This window comes from Hyaena hyaena, unplaced genomic scaffold (assembly GCF_003009895.1).
Source record: "Hyaena hyaena isolate Hyena2069 unplaced genomic scaffold, ASM300989v1 scaffold_11, whole genome shotgun sequence".
In the NCBI taxonomy this organism is placed as follows: domain Eukaryota; kingdom Metazoa; phylum Chordata; class Mammalia; order Carnivora; family Hyaenidae; genus Hyaena; species Hyaena hyaena.
Genome location: NW_024080643.1, coordinates 2308953 through 2330421, shown reverse-complemented (window position 1 = coordinate 2330421; position 21469 = coordinate 2308953). Strand labels below are relative to the sequence as shown.

The 21469-nt window shown below is 48.5% G+C and overlaps 1 protein-coding gene across 1 annotated transcript; it reads right to left on the bottom strand.

Annotated features, from left to right (window-relative positions):
* Positions 1–1877: 1877 nt before the first annotated feature.
* URAD (ureidoimidazoline (2-oxo-4-hydroxy-4-carboxy-5-) decarboxylase) lies at positions 1878–10088 on the bottom strand. Its single transcript, XM_039254484.1, has 2 exons — positions 9859–10088; positions 1878–2227 (listed from the first exon to the last, which is right to left on the bottom strand). The coding sequence occupies exons 1-2, from the start codon at positions 10031–10033 to the stop codon at positions 1878–1880; spliced, it is 525 nt and encodes a 174-aa protein (XP_039110415.1). The 5' UTR covers positions 10034–10088.
* Positions 10089–21469: the final 11381 nt, after the last annotated feature.

The following is a 21469-nucleotide window of genomic DNA, read 5'->3' as shown; positions in this document are numbered from 1 at the left end:
CAGAAATAAACAATTTCTGACAAGCTTTGAAATGTAACTATGTGGCTGAGGACACCCAGGTCGTGCCTGCGGGGTCCAGATCTCAGTATAACTCGGTCTAAAAATACAGCTGGGAGTCTTCTCCGGCATTTACACGGACAGTGGACAGTCCAGACTCTGCAGCTGAGGCCCATCTGTTTGAGAAATGGATTCATCCTAGGGTTGGACACGGTGGCTTGGATACAGTGGATTAATCAGAGTCTCAGGCCCAGCCTGTGGTGCTTGTATTCCTGGGGCAGAAAACCCTCTGTCAAGCAGATTTCTCGTGTATGTCAGTAAAGCCCCCAAGTTACCTTGGCCAAAGTGAGGCAGGCATCTAGCCCCAGGCGCCCCCCCCCGGGGGGGGCACTCTTGCCTTAAGGTCCTAGAGCACAGGAACTGAGTCATCAAATGGCCTTTGTTGCCAGCACCTGGTGCCTTGCAGCCAGAGAAGGCGTGTGGCCCAGGCTCAGGCAGGGGAGGCCCTGACATTAGTCTACAGGGATGCTGGTGGCCGCAGCTCCCTGCCCTGGCACCCCAACCTAGCCGGGCCGCCGGCTTCGGGCCTCGCCCTGACCGCTAGTGGAGAACACCTGTAAGGTGGGAAAGGGATTGAGGTTCCTTGATTGAAATACCCGGTGTGGCCAGGTGGCCTGTGTCTGTGGGACTGCAGCATGACCGCGCTGCTTTTATGAAAAGGTTCTCTTGCTGCTGTCGCCGCTGCTTACGGACAGGGTCGGTCACTAAGGGAGGCTCCCGTCTTCAAAAGGACCAAGCCCCGGCTTCCTTTCGCACCCTATCTGCATCGAAGAGCAGGGGTGCAGCCTGTTTCTCCTCTGCCAACAGAAACCTATGTTCACTGAGGTCAGGCAGACCTTCCAATGTGTGGGGCTGAGAGAGAGGGGATAGGATGAGCCCCTACAGAAGGCGAATTCCGGTCCTCAGTGAAGACAGCTGCCCACCCTGTTGGGGCTCGGGAGCACCAGGGTTGATAAGCTCCGCTTAACAGCTTACTCTGGCCAGAAAGGTTCTGGCACCGAATTTTCTCCATCACCTGCTTTATCAGCCCGGGGGGGGGTCTCATCTTCACGCTGGGGGCCAGAATCTCCAGCACTACTCAGTGAGTGTTATTCAATTATTGTTTATTATTAACGTGTTAAGGACTAAAGGGTCTCCCGTGGCAGCCCGAGGTTCTGAGCAGTCGCCTCTCAAGGGCCGACGTCTGGGAGGGTCCGAGAGGCCGTCTGCCCCTGACTTTAGGTCCATCCAGCTTGGAGACGCCCCCACTCCCAACCCTGTGTCTACAGCGACCGTGGCAGCTACCCGCCCGCCACGGGCGCCTCCCCAACGCGGCCCATCGCAGGGCTCCCTCCTGCCCGCCGCCCCCCACACGCGGCCTCCCCGGCACCGGGGACCCAAACCCAAACCGGCGTTTTGCTCGGCTGGCTCCAGCTCCCAGTGGGCGCCCCCCCCCCGCCCCGAGTGAGAAAACCACTTCCGCTGCTCACATGTCAATGTCGGGGGCGGCAAATGAGGTGGGAGAAATAAAAACAAACAGACACTCCGCGGCGGAATAAAAGATTCCTTTTCTGCCCGGCTCCGCCGAGCGGGGAGGCCGGGGAGCCGCCAGCGGCCGGGTCCACGCCGCGGAACCCGCCAAGAGCGTGCGTCGAAGGGGCTGCGCGGGGAGCGAGGGACGGAAGGGGGAGCCGGCCGAGCCGGGCCGGCGCGGCGCGGTCAGGACGGCTCGGCCAGGCGTGCGCGGGCGGCGGCGTGGCGGGTGGCCCGGGCTCAGCGGTCGTGCGGCGGCTCCGGGCCCGCGCCCGCCCTGTGCGCGCGGGGACGGCGACCCGGGCCCGCTACGGCGCGGCGGGGTCGGCGGCGCCCAGGAGGTCGGCGAGCCGCAGGCGGCAGATGGTCCTCACCTCGCGCAGGGCGGCGCGCAGCTCCTCGGCGCGCGGGCGGTGCAGCCGGCGCGCCAGCTCAGCGGGCACCGCCGCCCGGCCGCTGCGACGCGCGGCGAGCACGAACGGGAAGCCGAAGCGCGCGCGGTACCGCGCGTTGAGCTCCGCCAGCCGGCGCCGCTCGTCCGCCTCCAGGCTGGTCAGCCCCGCGGCCGTCTGCTCGCGCCGCGACTCGGCCGTGAGCGTGCCCAGCTGCAGCTCGCGGCCCGCCAGGTCCGGGTGGCAGCGCAGGACGCCCTCCTGGCCTGCGGGGAAGCACAGACACCGCGGGCGCGCGTGAGCGCGCGGCGGGGAGGGCGCCCGGGGCGGCCCGCGGGCCTCCCGCCCTGCGCGCTGGGGGCTTGGGGGTGGGGGCGGGGAGGCGGAGCAGCGGGGTCTTCGGGAGGGGCCCGAGGGCAGCAGGGGGTGTCCTGGATGAGCAGGGGTGCCCCCCAATACTTCCCGAACCTTGCGCCCCTCCGTCCCAGCTCCTGCGGCCTCGGCCCAGACCCAGGGGCGGGGCGGGAAGTGACAAGTTTGTCCTTTGAGACCTTGGGGCAAGAAGAGCGGCGGGGAGAGGCCTCCGAGCTCGGAATTTACGACTTGCTCGGGAGGGAGCAGGGACGCGATAAGGAGCCCTCGCGTTTCGTATCTTTTCAAAGTCCTTTGCTCTCAAGGGGGCTTTGATGTCGAAGGGGGCCGGACGCAGGGGCCCGAAGACTTCCTGCAAAAGCCACAGAATGGGGTTCGTTCTGTTCCACAGGAGAAGGGCGGGAGGGTCCGACAGGGATAGCATCCAGGGGGCTCGGCAGATAAACGTCCAGGATTTTGTGATCCTACGTGTGAGTTTGGGGCTTCTGGGATCAAGCGTCCAGAGAGCCTTACAGATGATTAACCGCAAAGAAACTCGTTTCCAGCCGGAATCCCACAGCCTTCTGAATGAAAGTGGCTCTCCTCCTTTTAGGAAAATAACGCCCAATCACCCCCCACGCCCATGCCCCCCCCACCCCCCACCCCCCAGTCCAGGCTCATTCCCTTTCTCCTTTCTCCGAATATAGATCCCAAAGACGGCGCAGAGGATAACCTGTACAACGGAGGTAATGACAGCTAATTTGCCGAGTAGTTGTGAGGCTTAAAGACAATTCATTCCCCCCAAACCCAGCGCCTAATGCTGGCAAACATCCAATAAACAGCAGTGCTGTTAGTCGTGGTGGACATAACCGGACTGCGGTGCCTGCTGCAAGCCTCCGACTCTGGCGCCGAGATGAGTCAGGGGCTCTGTGGAAAGGGAGATCACTTAAAGCTCGCTCTAGCTCCGGCATACAGCTCTCCCCGTCCTCAAACCTTATAGTTTCTGCCCAATTGACGGATGGTTGGGATTGCACCATCTAACTCACAGACCAGGGCCCAGGTCGCGGGAACGGGAGCATCTGTTTTAAGAGAGGATTCGAAGGAGGCTCAGAACGGATTAGGGGGCCTGGCCAAGGTCGCTGAGCTAGTCGCTCAAATACCAGGTGACTTGGGGGACATTGGCTATGTCTACAAGGGCGTTTGAACGGAAGTCATCCCACCTCTACAACCCCACTGCTGTAGGGCACAGCAAACGCAAAGTGGTTCTTTCCCGGGTCCGGGTGGGGCGAAAATGAAGGTGTTAAATTCCCTACCTGCCGCGCTCCCCACCCCCGGCCCTGGAGGCCACCTGCCGCCCAAATCCGATCCGCACCACCCAGCCGTGTGGGCCTCGGGCCTCCCAATGGCCGGCTGGGCTGGGGAAATAGAGTCCTGGGCGGCTCCACAGGTCCTGACCCCAGAGCTCTCCTCCAGGGCCCCCTCCTTGCATATTCAGGTTTTCAAAGCAACCTTTAGGCGAGGGGGTGCCGCGACCGGGTCTTAGCACCCACCCCTCCTCTTGACTTCCTTTCCTCCCTATTTCTTACTCTCCAGAGGCTCAGCTCGAGCTTGGGGAGAAATAGTTATTGGTGTCGAGGGCCAGCGTGGGGCTGGCGTCGGTCCCCAAACCGCTGGAGCCGACCCCCCTAGCGGCCTGGCACCTCGCTTCTCACTCCCTTGGGTTGTCTCCCCTCTTGAAAAACACTGTCTGGGGTTAATGTTTGCCTAGGATTGAGCCTGCGTTTTACACTGTTTGTGAGGAAGGTAGAGGGAATAGAGAAGGGAGGCCCAGAAAAGGGCAGGGCAGAGAGAAGAAGAAAACACACACGCGCACACACGCACACATGCACGCACACCTGCGACACATATACACAGCTGCAGATTAAAAAAACAAAAAAGCAGAAGGAGGAGGCATGAGAGGATGGTAGCTTAGAAAAAAATAGAACCTGATCCTGTCCAGCCAATGACTCCGCCTTTTCTGCCCCACACCACTGACCCCTGAAGTACCATCCAGGAAGGCGCTGACCCAGGCCAGTCCAATGTCCTGTGGTTTGCAGGAGCGTTTCACTGCTGCCTGTTCTTCAGTCTTTCCTGAAATCCTACTTGCCCCTGCCATTGGCACGTCACACGTAGAGATGTAGGCTGTGGCCACATGTCATGAATCTTTGAGTCTAGGGGAGTTCATGGTACAGAGCAGACCCTTTGTTTCAATAGGAGAACAGGGCAGGCAATAGTGGCCAATACAGAACGGGTAATGGGCTTAGAATCCCATTACAGCCCACCGGGGTCACTACATCGGTACCAAGTGTGTGTTCTCCCTGCTGGTACAATGGGTCATCTATCCCTTCTGGGCTGTGTGTGTGTTTATTTTTGAGACGCAGAGAGAGAGAGTAGGTGGAGGCATGGGGAAGGGGGAGAGAGAGAGGAAGACACAGGATCAGAAGCAGGCTCTGTGCTGACCTCGGAGAGCCCGATGTGGGGCTGGAACTCAGGAACCAGGAGATGATGACCTGAGCCAGAGCTGGAGGCTTAAAGTCAGTCACTTAAACAAATGAGCCACCCAGGCACCCCTCCCCCCACCCCAGTCTGTTGTGTCCTTGAAGCCAGCCCCTCTTTTCGTATCAAGAGTATAATTTCAAACATCCATTTCTCCACACACACCCCCCACCCCCGCGCCTCCTGACCCCTGACACCGCTTTATCCTCAGCAAGCAAGCCACAAACGTGCCTTGGAGTCCCTCATCCCACCGACAAAATTAAAACCCTCCCTTGATTCCCTGTCGCCCTCTAGTTTCTCCCTGAATCTCTGCTCCTCCTTACAGCAAACTCCTCAAAGGGGCCGTGGACTCAGTGTTTCCCCCCTTTCCCACCTTCTGTTCCAGGTTCACTCTTTCAAGCTTTCAGTCCCGCCCGCCACCCAGTCTGCACTCATCGAGGTCACAGACGATGGACATCTTGCTCAAACCCAATGGCCCGGGCTCCTGTCTTCTTCCTCAACCTCTTGAGAGACTGTCACATGGTTGTTCCTCTCTTCCTAAAGGATTCGCACCCCTTGGCTACTTTCGTCATTGATTCTCCTTCTGCCCGATCACCAACGCTGAAGTACCGCAGGACTCAGTACCTACATCTCTTCCCCTCTGTATTTCCACCGATGCCCTGGTGGTCTCACTGGGTCCCCTGGCTTTAAATGCCATCAGGTTTTGTTTTTTTTAAATGACACCTGGATCCAGTCTAGCCTCCAGCTCTCCACTGAGTTCCTTTGCTATGGTCTGACTGGACACTCGATATTTTCATTTGGATGATTATTAGGCATCTCAGACTTAACAGGGTCCCATTTTCCACCTTGTCCTCTCAACTCTAAAGTCTTCCTCATTGTAGAAGACAGCATCACCACCACACTCAGATGCTCAGACTGGAAATTTAGGAATTGTCCTTAAGTTTTATTTGTTTTTGACCTGCCTTCCCCCATATCCATTAAAAAAAAAAAAAATCCCAAACACCTGTTGAGTCTAACTCTAAAATCTATTCTGAGAACCCAGCCATATCTCTCCATCAATCTTGCTCCAACCCTAGTCCAAACGAGCATCGCCCCTCACTTTTACTACCACCTGAGTCCTCCTACCCGACCTCTCTTTCCTTAGATGCCTCCACTCGTCACGATTCTCCACTCACTGTGGGCTCTTGTGTCCCCCAAATGCCGTACGTCTCAGGTTCGTAAGATGGCCTTCTCCTGGGGCTTAGACTGTTTCCTTCTCATCTTTTGGTTTTATTTTTTTATATCTTTATTTCATTTTGAGAGACAGAGAGCGAGCAAGGGAGAGGCAGAGAGAGAGGGAGACACAGAATCGGTGGCAGGCTCCAGGCTCTGATGTGTCAGCACAGAGCCTGACACAGGGCTCGAACCCACAGACGGTGAGATCATGACCTGAGCTGAAGTCAGACGCCCAACTGACTGAGCCACCCAGGCGCCCCTCATCTTTTGGTTTTAAACTCAAATGTCACTTCCTAAGAAAGACCTATTTTTATAGTCTTTCTAATACTTTTTTAGAACGTGAAATTGTCTCATTTACTTATGTTAATCCAGTCTCTCTTGACTCGAATGTAAACTCCTGGAAGGTAGGCACTTGTCTTATTCTCTGCACTACCCATAATGCCTGGGACAATTCCTGGGCACAGCGGGCGCTTGACCAACACATCGCTCTTAGTAAGGAGTGCTGTATATTTTTTGATTGAACACATTTGGATACCTACTTCTAAATACCCAATAGCCTGCATTCCAGGGAATAATTAGTATCTTTTTTATTCATTCGACAACTATGTTCTGAAAAAAGGTATTCAGTAATAACTTAAGGCATTATCGCAATTCTGAAATGTCACAAGGAGATGCATGATTAACCTTATTTTATGCCAATTTTTTAATCTTTGATTTTTTAACACAGATCAGTACTGAATTGGTGTGTGTGTTTGTGTGTGTGTGTGTTTCAACTCTTTTCCCTTTACTTTCTCCAAGCACTTTGCCTGGAAATTAGGAACTGATTGGCTTGAAAGGGCATTTTGCCAGTTAGTGCTGAACTGAATATTAATCCTGGACTGCCCCCTACTGACCAGTAATCATCATGGTGTTAACCCGAGTGGCTTGTCAACCTTGGTTTATAGTCCAGAAGCAAGATTTTGTTTTCTGCTAATTGTAGAGGATTTCCTTAGATCATGTATAAACCAAATCCTTGGCTAGGTAGATCACCTTATCCTGAACTTTTTTTTAAGGTCTCTTTTAGTTATAGGATCGAAAGACTTTATTACACCCAGTTTGTTCCCAACTATGCAGATTAAAGCTAAACTATGCAATAAATCCCATTTTATTTGCTTATTGAAACAGCTCAACATAGGATCTAGGACATCAAGCCTTAATATTAATGGAATAAATTAGTGAATTAAAAAAAGAACCCCCCAGAAACTCTTTGTTTTGATTCTCTAAAAATGCTTCAAAAGCGGTTGGGTTGACCATCAGGTTTGAATCCCAGTCCTGCCACTTTCTAACCGTGTGTTCTTGATCAAGTTATTTACCCTTTCTGTGCCTCTGTTTTCTCATCTGTAAAATGGATATAATAACGAAATACTTGTTTTATAGGATTATTATAAGGATTAAATGAGTTAACAGATGCAAAGTGTCTAGAAAAGTTTCTGAAACATACCACACGTAAGGGGTAAATGCATTTTTGCTCTTAATATTCTTACCATTGCTAACATCGCCTACCCACCATCATCGAGGTGACTGGCTACAGAGTAACCACGCTTATAGCACTGAAGCCTTGCTGCCAGCTGCCTAAGAGAATGTGGACACGGGCCTGGGATCCACATAGGGAGGTCCCTCCAATGAGCAGTGTCTAATGTGGAAGGAAACAAACACCCAGATGATCCCAGCTCCCTCTGGTAATTTTGTCCCACGGACCTGACACGAAAGTCACTCCAGGTGAAATGTGGGGGGGGAAGGGTAATCCCAGGATCCACCATCTTTCGAAGTCATTTTATGATCTCATCTTCTGAATCACTTCATGCCTGGAAGCCTTTATTAAGTCCCTATTCACTGAGTGATGTAGGAGTCTGACACTGACCAGAATACAGAGTTCCCACTGAGGCAGGAGGGGGTCAAATACAAGCCTCAGGAGGGAGGGGGCGAATGCCAATCCCCATATCCTACTTTGCTCAGGACTGTGATTGGATTTTCCCTTAACCTGGACGAGAACCTCTGCTCAAACTGATTGGTGTGACTGCTGGGGGAGGAAGGAAGACAGAAATAGGGACATTTTAGTTTTATTATCTAAGTTCTTGGCACAGTAAACCCTAAATAAATGCTGAATAACTGGGGGCGCCTGGGTGTCTCAGTCGGTTAAGCCTCCGACTTCGGCTCAGGTCATGATCTCACAGTTCGTGGGTTCGGGCCCCGCGTCGGGCTCCGTGCTGACAGCTCAGAGCCTGGAGCCTGTTTCAGATTCCGTGTCTCCCTCTCTCTCTGACCCTCCCCTGCTCACGCTGTCTCTTTCTCTCTCAGAAATAAATTTTTTAAATGTTGAATAACTGGATAAACCAGCGAATACTAGATTTAAGCTATCCATAGAATCCTTTCTCTCCCCAGCCCTCCCAGCCCTGTATTCAGACAGATCATGGAATTTCTCTCTCTCTCTCTCTTTTTTTAGCTTGATAGAAAAAAATGTCATTCATAAGGCATTCACACCCTGCAAAGATTATTTCCCCTCTGGCCTAGAAAGCTTTCATCTGACCTGCCTTTTCCTGTCAGACATTTAGACCATGGGCTCTGGGAGCTTCTTACCCTTTCCAGCCTGTTCTACAGGCTGTGGGGTGACGAGGGGACCCCTTGGCTCATCAGGCTGGGACGGGCCATCCTGTGAATCATTAGTCATGAGGCTTTGGTGTCCTTCGGCCCCGCTCGTGCCCCAGCCCAGTGGCGGAGCTGAGAGAGGCCCCAGAAGTGGGTGGCTATCAACATTTCTGTCAGTTTGGTCTTAGAACACGATCCTCCCCTCCTGTGAGATGTGCCCAAAATAAATTAAAATGAGTTCCTTGTTTGGGAGACGTTCATCTGATAATCGGAAACCACCCCAGGTGGCGGACTCTGGACGGATGGGCAGGACTGGCCGTCAGCGTCGTTATGGAGGAGAAGATCGTGGCCGTCCTCCAGCCCCCCGCCCCCACCCCAGCCGTGGAAGGCCCCTGTGTGAAGGCAGCCCCTGCCCCTCGCCTCCCGTCAGGATTTTCTGAGGATATCAGGACAGCCCAGGAAGCAGCCCTGACTCTAACCCTCGGTCTCTGAATCCCTGAGGCCATGTGTCATTCTGAGTCACTTGGGGTTAAGCCTAAACCTCCGCCTCCACTTCTCCTCACCCCACACCCAGAAGTGTGGCCTTCTCTCTCTCTGTCCCCAGAGGAAATCAACAATTTCTTTCCCTTTCTCCAGAGGAATTCCTTCAGATTTTTGTCTTTTCCTCTTCACTCCCTTAGGGAGGGAGTTGCTGATCTGAGTGAGTTTACTTTCCTCAGTGGTCCAGTCCAAACTGGCCCTTTCTGGGAAAAATGTCAGCCATTTGCTCTTTCCCCTGGGCTCCTGAGATGGTCTGATACCGTGCTGTCTCCTCTCTTGCATACAGGACATTCCCAAAGTGAACACACTCGGCTGAGAGAGGGTGGGCCCTCCGCCTGAACTTTGGCCTCCGAGCGGCTGTGAGGCCTGAGGAGAACAGCCTGGTTCCTCTTCCTTCGTGACCTCAGAGCTTTAATATTTAACAACCGCTTTACCTGAGCCAACATACATCTCTAGTTCTACTTCTGGCCTGACACCTTGCAAGTGTCTGAGGAAACTGAGCCTCACAAGAGAAATACTAATCAATACATCAGGGATCAGTAATGTTTAGCCGAAACGTCTAAAACTACTTTGACACATATGCTTGAAATCCCTTTGTACGGACTCTCGGCAACTAATGCTGAAGCCTTACCTTCCTGTGGAAGGGCATCGATAAAGGCAAAGAAGTGCTTCTCTAAGTCATCCAAGTCTGAGAACGGGCGCTGCGACCAAACAGCAGCGGCAATCAGAGGACACCTCTCGACGACATTCCCAAACACCTCCACAAATTCTCCGAAGTCCATGGAATTGACCTTCTCCATGTCCATTGCTCTTGCTCAGCGGCACGACACAGGGTATCAGCAACCTTCTCGCCGAGCGAATGACGCCGGCTCCGCTTACCAGCTTATATTTGCTGACTGCACAAGCTTTCTTTTTTCTTTCTCTTTTTGGTTTTTATGTAACACCAACTTGGCAGGTTTTGAATGCTTCTGGGAGAAGCGGATCCCGAATAGTTGTGTAATGAACAAACACAGGCTCAAGGTGCTAATCCAGGGAGAGGAGAGCTCTCTGGGAGGAAAGTTTCCAGCCAGACTGTTTCCACAAAGCCAGGGGGACCCTATTTCACTGTGGGCATTCGAGCCAGGGAGACTTTTGGTGTCATTGACATTTGAACGCTGGTGTTATCTCAGAAAGTTTCCTCTGATAACTCAGAGACCAGTCATATGTCAACCCACTGGGAATCTGATGTCCCCTCTGTTGTGTGTTGTACACTTTCTCTGTATCTCAGATACCTTAAGACTCTACGTACTTAAAAAAAATTTTTTTAATGTTTATTTTTGAGACAGAGCATCAACAGGGGAGGGGCAGAGAGAGGGAGACACAGAATCCGAAACAGGTTCCAGGCTCTGAGCTGTCAGCACAGAATCCAATATGGGGCGTGAACCCACAAATGGCGAAATCATGACCTGAGCCGAAGCCGGACGCTCAAGCGACTGAGCTACTACCCAGGTGCCCCTTTATAAAAATGCTCGGTAAACACGATGTGTTGTCTAAGCAATAATTCTGTCCCATTTCAACTGTCTCTCAAACACCATTATGTGTTATTGTCTTCCTGAATATATATGTATACATATATATCTTTCTGAAATCACTTTGTTTATTATATTTGCTTATTTGCATATCATCTCTCAGCCCTGACTAATTCCATGAGGCTGGAGACGGTGTGTCCCCTGTGCTTCTGTGTCTGGGGAGCCTAGAATTGTGCCCACAGTAGGAGCACAATAACAGCAGGGAGTGAATTAGTTGACCAAATGACCTCATAGATTAAATTCCTCACCCTAATATCCTTCACGTATACTCAAAATAAGAAATACCATGGAAGATAAAGTGAAAGAAAATGAGGGCATCAAGTTTTAAAATAAAGAGATCACTGCTGTTTCCCTTTAGAACAAAAATAATGGAAGCATCTTTCTACAAGTCTACACATTTGGCTCCATTTGAGTCAAAATTCAAGGGCAGAGCAAGCACGTTCACATCAATAAATCAGTTACCTTTGCCCCCGTGGTCTGTGGGAGGTGGGTGCCAACAGTGTGACCACAGGTTGGGTCCCACCTCTGTTCATAGACATTTACCAGCCCAGCACCCCCTCTGTCTACCTGGGCCAAAAGGTAATGGCTGACAGAATGATCAAGACTCCATCTCTTGAAAAGAAGCTGATGAAATTTGCTTTTCTTTCTTTTTTAAAATGAATTTATTTACTTTTGAAAGAGAGAGGGAGAGAGAGTGTGTGGGAGGGGGAGAGGCAGAGAGAGAGGGAGAGAGAGGATCGTAGGCGGGTTTCACACTGTCAGCGTGGAGCCGGATGTGGGGCTCGAACCCACAAACCGTGAGATCATGACCTGAACCTAAATCAAGAGTTGGATAGGGCGCCTGGGTGACTCTGTCAGTTAAGCCTCCAACTTCAACTCGGGTTATGATCTCATGGTTCCTGAGTTCGAGCCCTGCGTCGGGCTCTGTGCTGACAGCTCAGAGCCTGGAGTCTGCTTTGGATTCTGTGTGTCCCTCTCTGTCTGCCCCTCCCCTGCTCATGCTCTGTCTCTCTCTCTCTCAAAAATAAAATAAAACATTTAAAAAAAAAAAGGAGCTGGATGCTTCACCAACTGAGCCCCCAGGTATCCCCAAAATTTGCTTTTCAAGGAAGTGAATCCAATGCCAGAAGTACCACCGTTACTGGCTCATCTTCAAATGTGAAGGAAGATATATGAGATAAACACTTATATACAATATGCCTGTGTCTATGTGCAAATACAGTGGATCCTGCAGTGTATGAGTTTCAAGCAATAGAACACAGCAGGGGAGCACAGACCCGGGGGAGTTTTGACCCCGCTTTGCCACTCCAGTCGGACATGTGTCAAGTTACTGAACTTTCTGTTTTTCCGTTTCTTTGTCCATAAAATGGGGATAAGAATGTATTCACCTTGTGGGATTTTGTGAAAGATCAGCAAATATAGGGAAGTCCTTAACGCAGCTGCCTTACATAGCACTGCATAGATGCCGGCTACTATTTTCTGTGTATAATCTCTCCGTCACAACCAACCACAGAATTTGCTCTTCTTTCCTTCCTACCACCAGAAGTCTTTTTTCTTATCCATGCAGGCTTTGCTGCAGACCCAGTTAACAGGCCAACATATCCATTTCTTCTTCTCCCTACACCACTGCCCTGAGCGGTTCGTTCTGGTGTGATCTGTGAAGCACCTGCAATGTCCAAATAAGAGCGTGGGGAGAGGGAGGAGGAGTCCGGCTGGATCCCCACGACTGGGCTCTCCAGGCTCCCTACACTTTTCCCCCCTCATCCCCAGACCCTGGGAAAAGCAGGTAGAGCAGAAGCAGAGAAAGAACATTCTGGTTCCTTGGCTCTTTGTCCCCCCCGCCCCCGCCTTTGCATGACCCCTTACCATTTCCTGGTCTTGTCTCTGCACAGGGGGAGGGTCCCCCCACCCTCAAAGGAGCTCCTGCTTGGGGCTTGGAGCCTGGGGGTTCTCAGCTGCTCTCAGAACAACATCTGAATTTGCAAGTAGAAATCTCTTCCGCTCTTGGCGATGCTGATACACATGGTGGGAAGGACCTACCTACTGAAGCCACCACCATGCTGGCAGATTGGAAACCGAAACTTTTCGATTGCTGTAGCTGTTGTATAATATTGGAACTCCCAATAGCCTACCAACATAGGAACCTTCAAGACCCAAAACGTTCAGGAATGGAAATAGTCACGGACATAGAAACAGCACGGACAACAATGACGAAATACAAATCACTAACGTGGAACTCAGCGACTCGTGCCGCTGGGCTTAGCTCAGCCCCTTGGGCTCTGCTTCTGTTGACTCTCACCAGTCAAACCAATCAGAGGAATGTAAGGTGCTCAGAAGGTAAGGCAACTTTCATCCGAGGAAAAGTTGGGGTCTTGAATAGTATGATATAAATAAGAGAATTGTGTGGTATGCGACTTCTGTATCAATTAAGTTTTTGTTGTTGTAGTTGAGAGAAAGCATAAGTTGGGGAGAGGGGAAGAGAGAGAGCGAGAGTGAGGGAGCGAGAGAGCGTCCCAAACAGGCTCCACACTCAGCGTGGAGCCCAACACGGGGCTCGATCCCACAACCCTGGGTTCATGACCTGAGCCAAAATCAAGAGTCGATGCTCAACCGAGTCATCCAGGAGCTCCTCGATTAAGCTTTTTAAAAAAGTTATATAGGGGCACCTGGGCGGCTCAGTCAGCTAAGCGTCCAGCTCTTGGTTTTAGCTCAGGTCATGATCTCAGGGTTTGTAAACCCAAAGCCCTGGGGCCGGCCTCTGTGCTGATAGCACGGAGCCTGCTTGGGATTCTGTGTCTCCCTCTCTCCGCCCTTCTGCTGGAGTGCTCTCTCTCTCTCTCTTTCTCTTTCTCTCTCAAAATAAATAAATAAACTTTAAAAGTTAAATAAATAAAAAATAATTAAATTATATAAAGATGTAGCCTCATAATTTGTTTCACTATACAAGATACCATTCTTTCGTTCCAGTTGCTGAATAATATTGGATTTGACTTTATTATACTTTTTCTCTTAGGAGACTTTTATCAGAACAGGGGAAAACATTCTTAAATTTGTGTTTCACTTTTTAGTGGAAATGTTCCCCCGTTGCATCCCTTCGGCCGGTACCCCTTAACTTTTCACAAATGGAGCTTATGAGGAGTGTTTTCTCAAGAAGATACCAGAAAGACAGATTGCTTTTCTTTCATACACATTTTTAATTTGAGGCAGATCGGGAGTCGGAACCCACCTAATCTTGCTGCTTCCCGATGGCTCTCATAAGCTAAGGACTGAGCGGAAGCAAGAAGGACTGAGAGAACGTGGCTGGAGCCCAGACCTCTGGTGTGGCTGTGAGGCAGTGTGCGCTTCGTGCCTGCTTCGTGTCTAAGTAAGTGACTTAACCTTCTTTAGTTTTAAAAATGTTTTTAATGTTTTTTGCTTTTTAAGAGGGGAGTAGAGGCAGAGAGGGGGGAGACAGAGGAGCCGATCGGGCTCTGCGCTGACAGCAGAGACCCTGATGCGGTGCTAGAACCCACCAACCATGAGGTCATGGCCTGAGCTGAAGTCGGACATTTGACTGACTCAACCGCCCAGGCGTCCCAGTGACTTAAGTTTCTCCAGCTTTGGTTTCACCAGCTGCTAAACTGCCACAGAATAACTCCTACCTCACATTTTATTAAATGGACAATACAGGGGCGCCCGGGTGGCTCAGTCGGCTAAGCTGTCAACTTCTTCTCACGTCATGATCTCACAGTTTGTGAGTTCAAGCCCTGCGTCAGGCTCTGTGCTGACAGCTCAGAGCCTGGAACCTGCTTCGGATTCTGTGTCTCCCTCTCTCTCTGCCCTTCCCCCACTTGTGCTCTGGGGGACATTAATTTTTTTTTAACAGGACAGTAATGTGAAGCCTTTAGCACAGCTCTGGGATAGAGTGTATTATCAACAAATGTTAATATAAAGAGTTCATCAAAGCCAACCTTGAAGACGTTGTACACTAGATGAAATAAGCCAGTCACACAATGACCGATACTGGGTGATTCCTCTCATGTGAGGTGCCTAGAGAAGTCAAACTCATAGAAACAGAAAGAAGGGAGGGGGTCGTCAGGGGCTGCGGGTAGAGCGAGTAGGGAGTTCATGTTTAACGGGGACAGTTTCAGTTTGCGAAGATGAGAAAGTTCCATCCGGGGGCAGAGGCTGGTGGTGGTTGTGCAACGGTGTCAATGTGCTGAATGCCACTGAACTTGACACTGAAAAATGGTTAAAAGGGTAAATGGTACATACACATGTGTGTATGTTATACACGTTTTGCTACCCAAAGAAATCATCAAAGCCTTTCCTGCCTCAGGAAGATGATTGGAATTTAATACATATTGAACTCCTACCAGCCACAAAGATGTAGTGTTTTTAGGTGAGAACTTGCCCTGCCATTTTTTTTCCTGTTGCTGATGGTAACTGTGGTACAGACAGAAACAAATGTGAAAGCTGAAATGTCATTGACTTTCGACAGAATGACAGCGGAAGTTTTCGGATAAGTGTGCTCCGGAGAAAGTCCTTCACGAAGAGTTGAGGAAAGAGAAGGAAGATCAGGAAGAAACACTGGAAGTGGTGGGTGAAGGACGACACGAGATGGGTAATCGAAGGGCTGGAACTTCAATCAGAGGTCACCCAGGACATCCTCCCTGGCTGTGGTTTTTACTCCACAAGATCTCTGGGAAAACAAACTCTTTGCTTTGATAGGAAGCCAGTCCAGGCTGGGGCAACGCTCAGCTCCAAGAGGAATAAGTTCCAAAGTCAATCCCTTGTGCGTATAGAATTGAATGGCAAAAATCAGGTCCTATGCGGGCATCTGGATGGCTCAGTTGGTTAAGCACCAAACTCTTGATTTTGGCTCACATCAGGATCTCATGGTTTCTGAGACTGAGTCCTTCATCTGGCTCCATGCTGTGCGTGGGGCCTGCTTGAGATTCTCTCCCTCCCTCGAGTGCAAATGCTGTCTCTCAAAAAAACAAATTTTTTTTTAAGATTAAAAATAAAAGGTCTGAGGCATCTGGGTGGCTCGGTTGGTTGAGCGTTAGGCTCAGGTCACGATCTCACGGTTCGTGAGTTTGAGCCCCGCAGCGGGCTTGCTGCTGTCAGCACAGAGCCTGCTTCAGATCCTCTGTCCCACCCCCTCTCTCTCTGCCCTTCCCCCACTGGCTCTTTCTCTCAAAAGTAAACATTAAAATATATTGTTGTTCTAAAAACAAGGTCCTATAAAGAGGCTGACATTGTCTGCTCTGTTAATATCTGGAATGTGATAAATAATGCACAGAAAATGCACAATCGGTATCATAGTCAAGAAATAGCTGAATATTGAATAAATGAATTTAAGTGATCTGTGTAGAGGGCTGTTCTTCCTTCTCATCAACAGATCGGCCTTTTATTTATTCTGTTTGTGAAACTTTGCCTTTCCAAAGGCGGGGTGTAGGAGTGAAGTCAGGCCCTGTGACATTGATTAAATAAACAGTAGTCCTGGGGCGCCACCTGCTGGTCGGATGGAAGGGGCTGTGCACGCAGTAGCAGAACACCTCTCTAAAATCCATGCTTTTAAGTCGTGTTCTTACATGTGTTAAAAGTGTGTAGTCTGGGGCACCTGACTGGCTCAGTCGGTAGAGCACGCAACTCTTGATCTCAGGGTTGTGAGTTTGAGCCCCACGTTGGGTGTAGAGATTACTTAAAAATAAAATCTTTTTTAAAAATGTGTAGTTACGTCACAGACAAATTGACCAAACTAAAACAGATCTGTGGCAAGAGCCGGATTTAATAGAGTTTAATTTTGTTTCTTCCAACAAGGGTTTTAAATACTTTCTTTCCTCAGAGAATGTTGTCTTTTATTTTTTATTTTTTAATTTTTGTTTATTTGTTATTTATCATTTTTAAAATGCTTTTTCAGTTTTGAGAGAGAGAGAGAGACAGAGTGTGAGTGGGGGAGGGGCAGAGAGAGAGGGAGACACAGAATCCGAAGTAGGATCCAGGCTCTGAGCTGTCTGCACAGAGCCTGACATGGGGCTCGAACCCATTTACCATGAGATCATGACCCGAGCCAAAGTTGGATGCTTAACTGACGGAGCCACCCAGGTGCCCTCAGAATGTTGCCTTTCAATATTTATTTATTTTTGAGAGAGAGACAGAGCATGAGTGGGATAGTGCAGAGAGAGAGGGAGACACAGAATCCGAAACAGGCTCCAGGCTCTGAGCTGTCAGCACAAAGCCCAACATGGGGCTCAAACCCATGAACCCTGAGATCATGACCTGAGCCGAAGTCAGGTGCTTAACCAACTGAGCCACCCAGGCGTGTCCCCAGAATGTTGCCTTTCAAATACCATATTTGGTATATACAAAAGTTATGTTATAAAGAAAAATAATATTAATGAACACCCATGAACCATTACCTCACTCGCCCCAAAGCTCCAAATATCAGTGTGAAGATGCATAAATAATGGTCAATGTATATTCCCATTGCACATCAGTGAAATAGAAGAATTTAGGATCCAGGTAACACCATGAGTGAATCTTAGAAGCATGAACTGGATTTTTTTTTTTCAAGAAAGCAGGGACTGGAAGTCTACGTAGCGTATGGAGCCATTTTTACAAAGCTCATGAACAAGAGAATATTCGTTTCCAAGGAAATCAAATTCTTTGGTGCCTCGGGTACTACCACAGCCAGGGGTGTGCTGTGTGGGTGACTCTACGTATAAATGTACTGGGTTCCGTCTCAGCGAACTCACGATCAGAATATATGTGGGTCTGACTAAAATGGCTCTGGCCGAAGGAAAAGGAGAACATTCTCATAAACGTTACCTCACTTTTCTCTTCTCTTCTTTATTTTTCTCTTCTTTTCTTCCCTATGATCACCAGGTCTTTGGCCAACAGCCCAGGAGGCTTTACCAAATGCCTGTGACTCTACTTCCACAGATCATGGAATAAGATACACTTGAGGAGAAATCATTCGAAATTGGAAAGAAGACCTGTTGGCCAACCAACACAGAGAGGACCTTCTAGAGAAGGCAAAGCAGGTGAGATCCTCAGGTTGGCTGAGGAGACTGAGTCAGTGCAGGTGTGTGTGCCAAGGGTCATGGCCGGGGGCATTGAAGGCCGACTCGGGTTCACGGCATCAGAAGAGGATTTATAGAAAAGACACTGAATGGCTCCCAGCCTAACAGGAAGTGCCAGAGAGCAAGGCTTGGGTAAGAAGAGGGGCCAAAGCATCTCCAGGGATCCAGGAATTGGGGACTGCTTGTCACACTATGTCAGAGACTGCTGTTGCTAAGAATGAGAAGTTCTGACTCCCTTTTTCATCCTTGCCTGAATACAGGCCAGGCACCAATTTCCAGAACAAAAGAGGAAGTTTATTAGCCAAGCTTGAGTCAAGGACCCTCCTTGGCTAGAAGGCAACCGTCCCCTCCCGCCACTGAAGTCCCACCCCATTGCATACCATCTGGAAAAGTAATGTCTCAGTCACAGTGCTGCTACTGAAAGAATGGAAATCAATGCTGGATGGCCAAAGAAACACTTGATCCCAACAACAGCGTCTTTAAAAGTAATAAATACAACCAACACTTAAAAATAGAATTACCACTTCTCTACAATCCAACAATCCCACTTCTCTACAAAAGAAAACAAAAATATACAAAAGAATGGGAAGCAGGTTCTCAGAGAGGTATTTGCACACCCATGTTCATAGCACCGTATTCACAAAACGCAAGAGTTGGAGCAAACTAAATGTCCATCCACGGATAAATGAATCACTATTGTGAAATATTATTCAGCATTAAAAATAAGGGAAATACTTAGTGCCACATGCTACAACATGGATGACCCTTGAGGACATTATGCCCAGTGAAATAAGTCAATCACAAAAAACAAGTATTGTATAATTCCACTTATGTGAGGTAGTAAAATTCATAGAAACAAAGTAGAATGACGGTTACCAGAGCTCAGAGGAGGGGAAGGGGTGAATTACTGTTTAATGGGGACAAAGTTCCAGATTTATAAGAAAAAAAGTTCTGGAGATTGGTTTCACAACAGTGTGAATATACTTAACAATACTGAACCATACACTTAAAAATGGTTAAGATGAGGGGCACCTGGGTGGCTCAGTCGGTTAAGCTTCCAGCTTTAGCTCCAGTCATGATCTTGTGTGTTCGTGAGTTCAAGCCCAGCATTGGGCTCTATGCTGACAGCTCAGAGCTTGGAGCCTGCTTCGGATTCTGTGTCTCTGTCTCTCTCTGCCCCTCCCCCGCTTGTGTTCTCTTTCTCTCTCAAAAACAAACATTAAAAAAAATTTTAATGGTTAAGATGATAAATTTTGTGTTATGTGTTGTGTTTTTTACCACAATTAAGAATAAATAAATACGAGGGGCGCCTGGTGGCTTAGTCGGTTGAGCGTCCGACTTTTGCTTGGGTCATGATCTCGCAGTTGGTGGGTTTGAGCCCTGCGTCAGGCTCTGTGCTGACTGCCAGCTCAGAGCCTGGAGCCTGTTTCAGTCTGTGACTCCCTCTCTCTCTGACCCTCCCCTGCTCACGCTGTCTCTCTCTCTCTCTCCTAGAAATAAATAAAAAATATTTAAAAAAATGTTGAAAAAAAAGAATAAATAAATACGAGAAATAAAATAATAATAGAACCCAAGAATAACCACAAGGTAAGTGTTAACAGGGGCTTGGAAACCACAGGTTACTAAGTTAAACTTCAAATTCTCCAGAAAAAATTGGTGTTATTTTAGTACCTACTTCATAAAGCAGCTATGAAGATTTAATGAGATGATACATACATCATTTGAACACAACACTTAGTGCTTCACAAACATGTACAGTTGGGGAAAATATTGACATGTAGTTAAGAACCAAAATACACTTGATAATATGGCTGGTGTGATCCCATTTATGTAAAAATCAAGGAATTCTGTAGGTTCAGTGTGTTTGTGCAAATATGTGTAAGTAATGAAGTGTATTTAAACGAGAAGATGGGAGAAATATATCTGAAACTTTAACAGCATTTCCCAAATTTTGGGATTTGGGCTGAGTGCATAAAGGGGAAGTTTCACTTATTACCCTAAGTAAAAATACAAAATTATCTGAATTTTTAACACAAAGCATATTTTATGCTTTAACTTGAGTAGGTAACAAAATAATCGAACAATAGATTTCTTGTGTCCTGACTGTATACACAAATAGGAATTAAGGATACAGCATAGAATAAATCATATCTACTTTCAAACTTCTAAAACTCCAGATGAAGAGACATAATCCTTGCAAGGAGAGAACTGGTCTTGGCGGAGTTCAGGGTCAGAGGGAGACATGGCTACAGAAGAACATTTGCAGAGGTGTAACATTGTTGGCTGTAAAGATGGAGGCAGAGGGCCACCAGTCAAGGAAGTCTAGCAGCCCGTAGAAGAAGCTGGAACATGGGAGGAAACAGATTCTCCGTGAGAGCCTCTGGAAAGGAATGTGACCCCTGATGACACCTTGATTTTAGCCCAGAAGGACAGGACATTCGTTGAACTGCTCACCTATAGAACTGAAAGAAAAAACATTTTTGTTGCTTAAAAAAAAATCCAAGTGAAAATAAAGGATGCTTATGTGAAGGGCCAACTGGATGATATGGACAAGAAGCTTGTAGATTTCAGCAGAGGAAGCCATAACTCGTGGCTGGTGGAGCTAAGACCTGAAGTATAAGGCAGAGCTCAAGTTCAGCAACAAAGAGGAAGAAGCATTAAATAGGAATAAGCATTAAATAGGAGGGTGGATTTATTCCTAGGTATCTTATGGTTTTTTGTGCAATTGTGAATGGGATCAGTTTCTTGATTTCTCTTTCTGTTGCTTCATTGTTGGTGTATAAAAATGCAACCAATTTCTGTACGTTGATTTTGTACCCTGCAACGTTGCTGAATTCATGGATCAGTTCTAGTAGGCTTCTGGTGGAGTCTAGGAGAGCTAGATGAAAACTATAGAAAACTTATGAAGGAAATTGAAGAAGACACAAAGAAATGGAAAAACGTTCCATGCTCATGGGTCAGGAGAATAAATATTGTTAAAATGTCATTACTACTGAAAGCAATCTACACATTCAATGCAATCCTAATCAAAATTGCACCAGTATTCTTATCAAAGCTAGAACAAACTACCCTAAAATTTGTATGGAACCACAAAAGACTCCAAATAGCCAAAGTAATATTGAAGAAGAAAACCAAAACGGGAGACATCACCATCCCAGACTTTAGCCTCTACTACAAAGCTGTCATCATCAAGACAGTATGGTATTGGCACAAAAACAGACACATAGACCAATGGAATAGAATAGTGAACTCGGAATTGGACCCACAAATGTATGGCCAACTAATCTTTCACAAAGCAGGAAAGAGTATCCAATGGAAAAAAGACAGCCTTTTCAACAGATGGTGCTGGGAGAACTGGACAGCAACACGCAGAAGAATTAAACCAGATCATTTTCTCACACCATAGACAAAAATAAATTCAAAATGCATAAAGGACCTGAATGTGAGACAGGAAACCATCAAAACCCTAGAAGAGAAAGCAGGAAAAAACCTCCTTGACCTCAACTGCAGCAATTTCTTCCTTGACACATCCCCAAAGGCAAGGGAATCAAGAGAAAAAATGAACTACTGGGACCTCATCAAGATAAAAAGCTTCTGCACGGCAAAG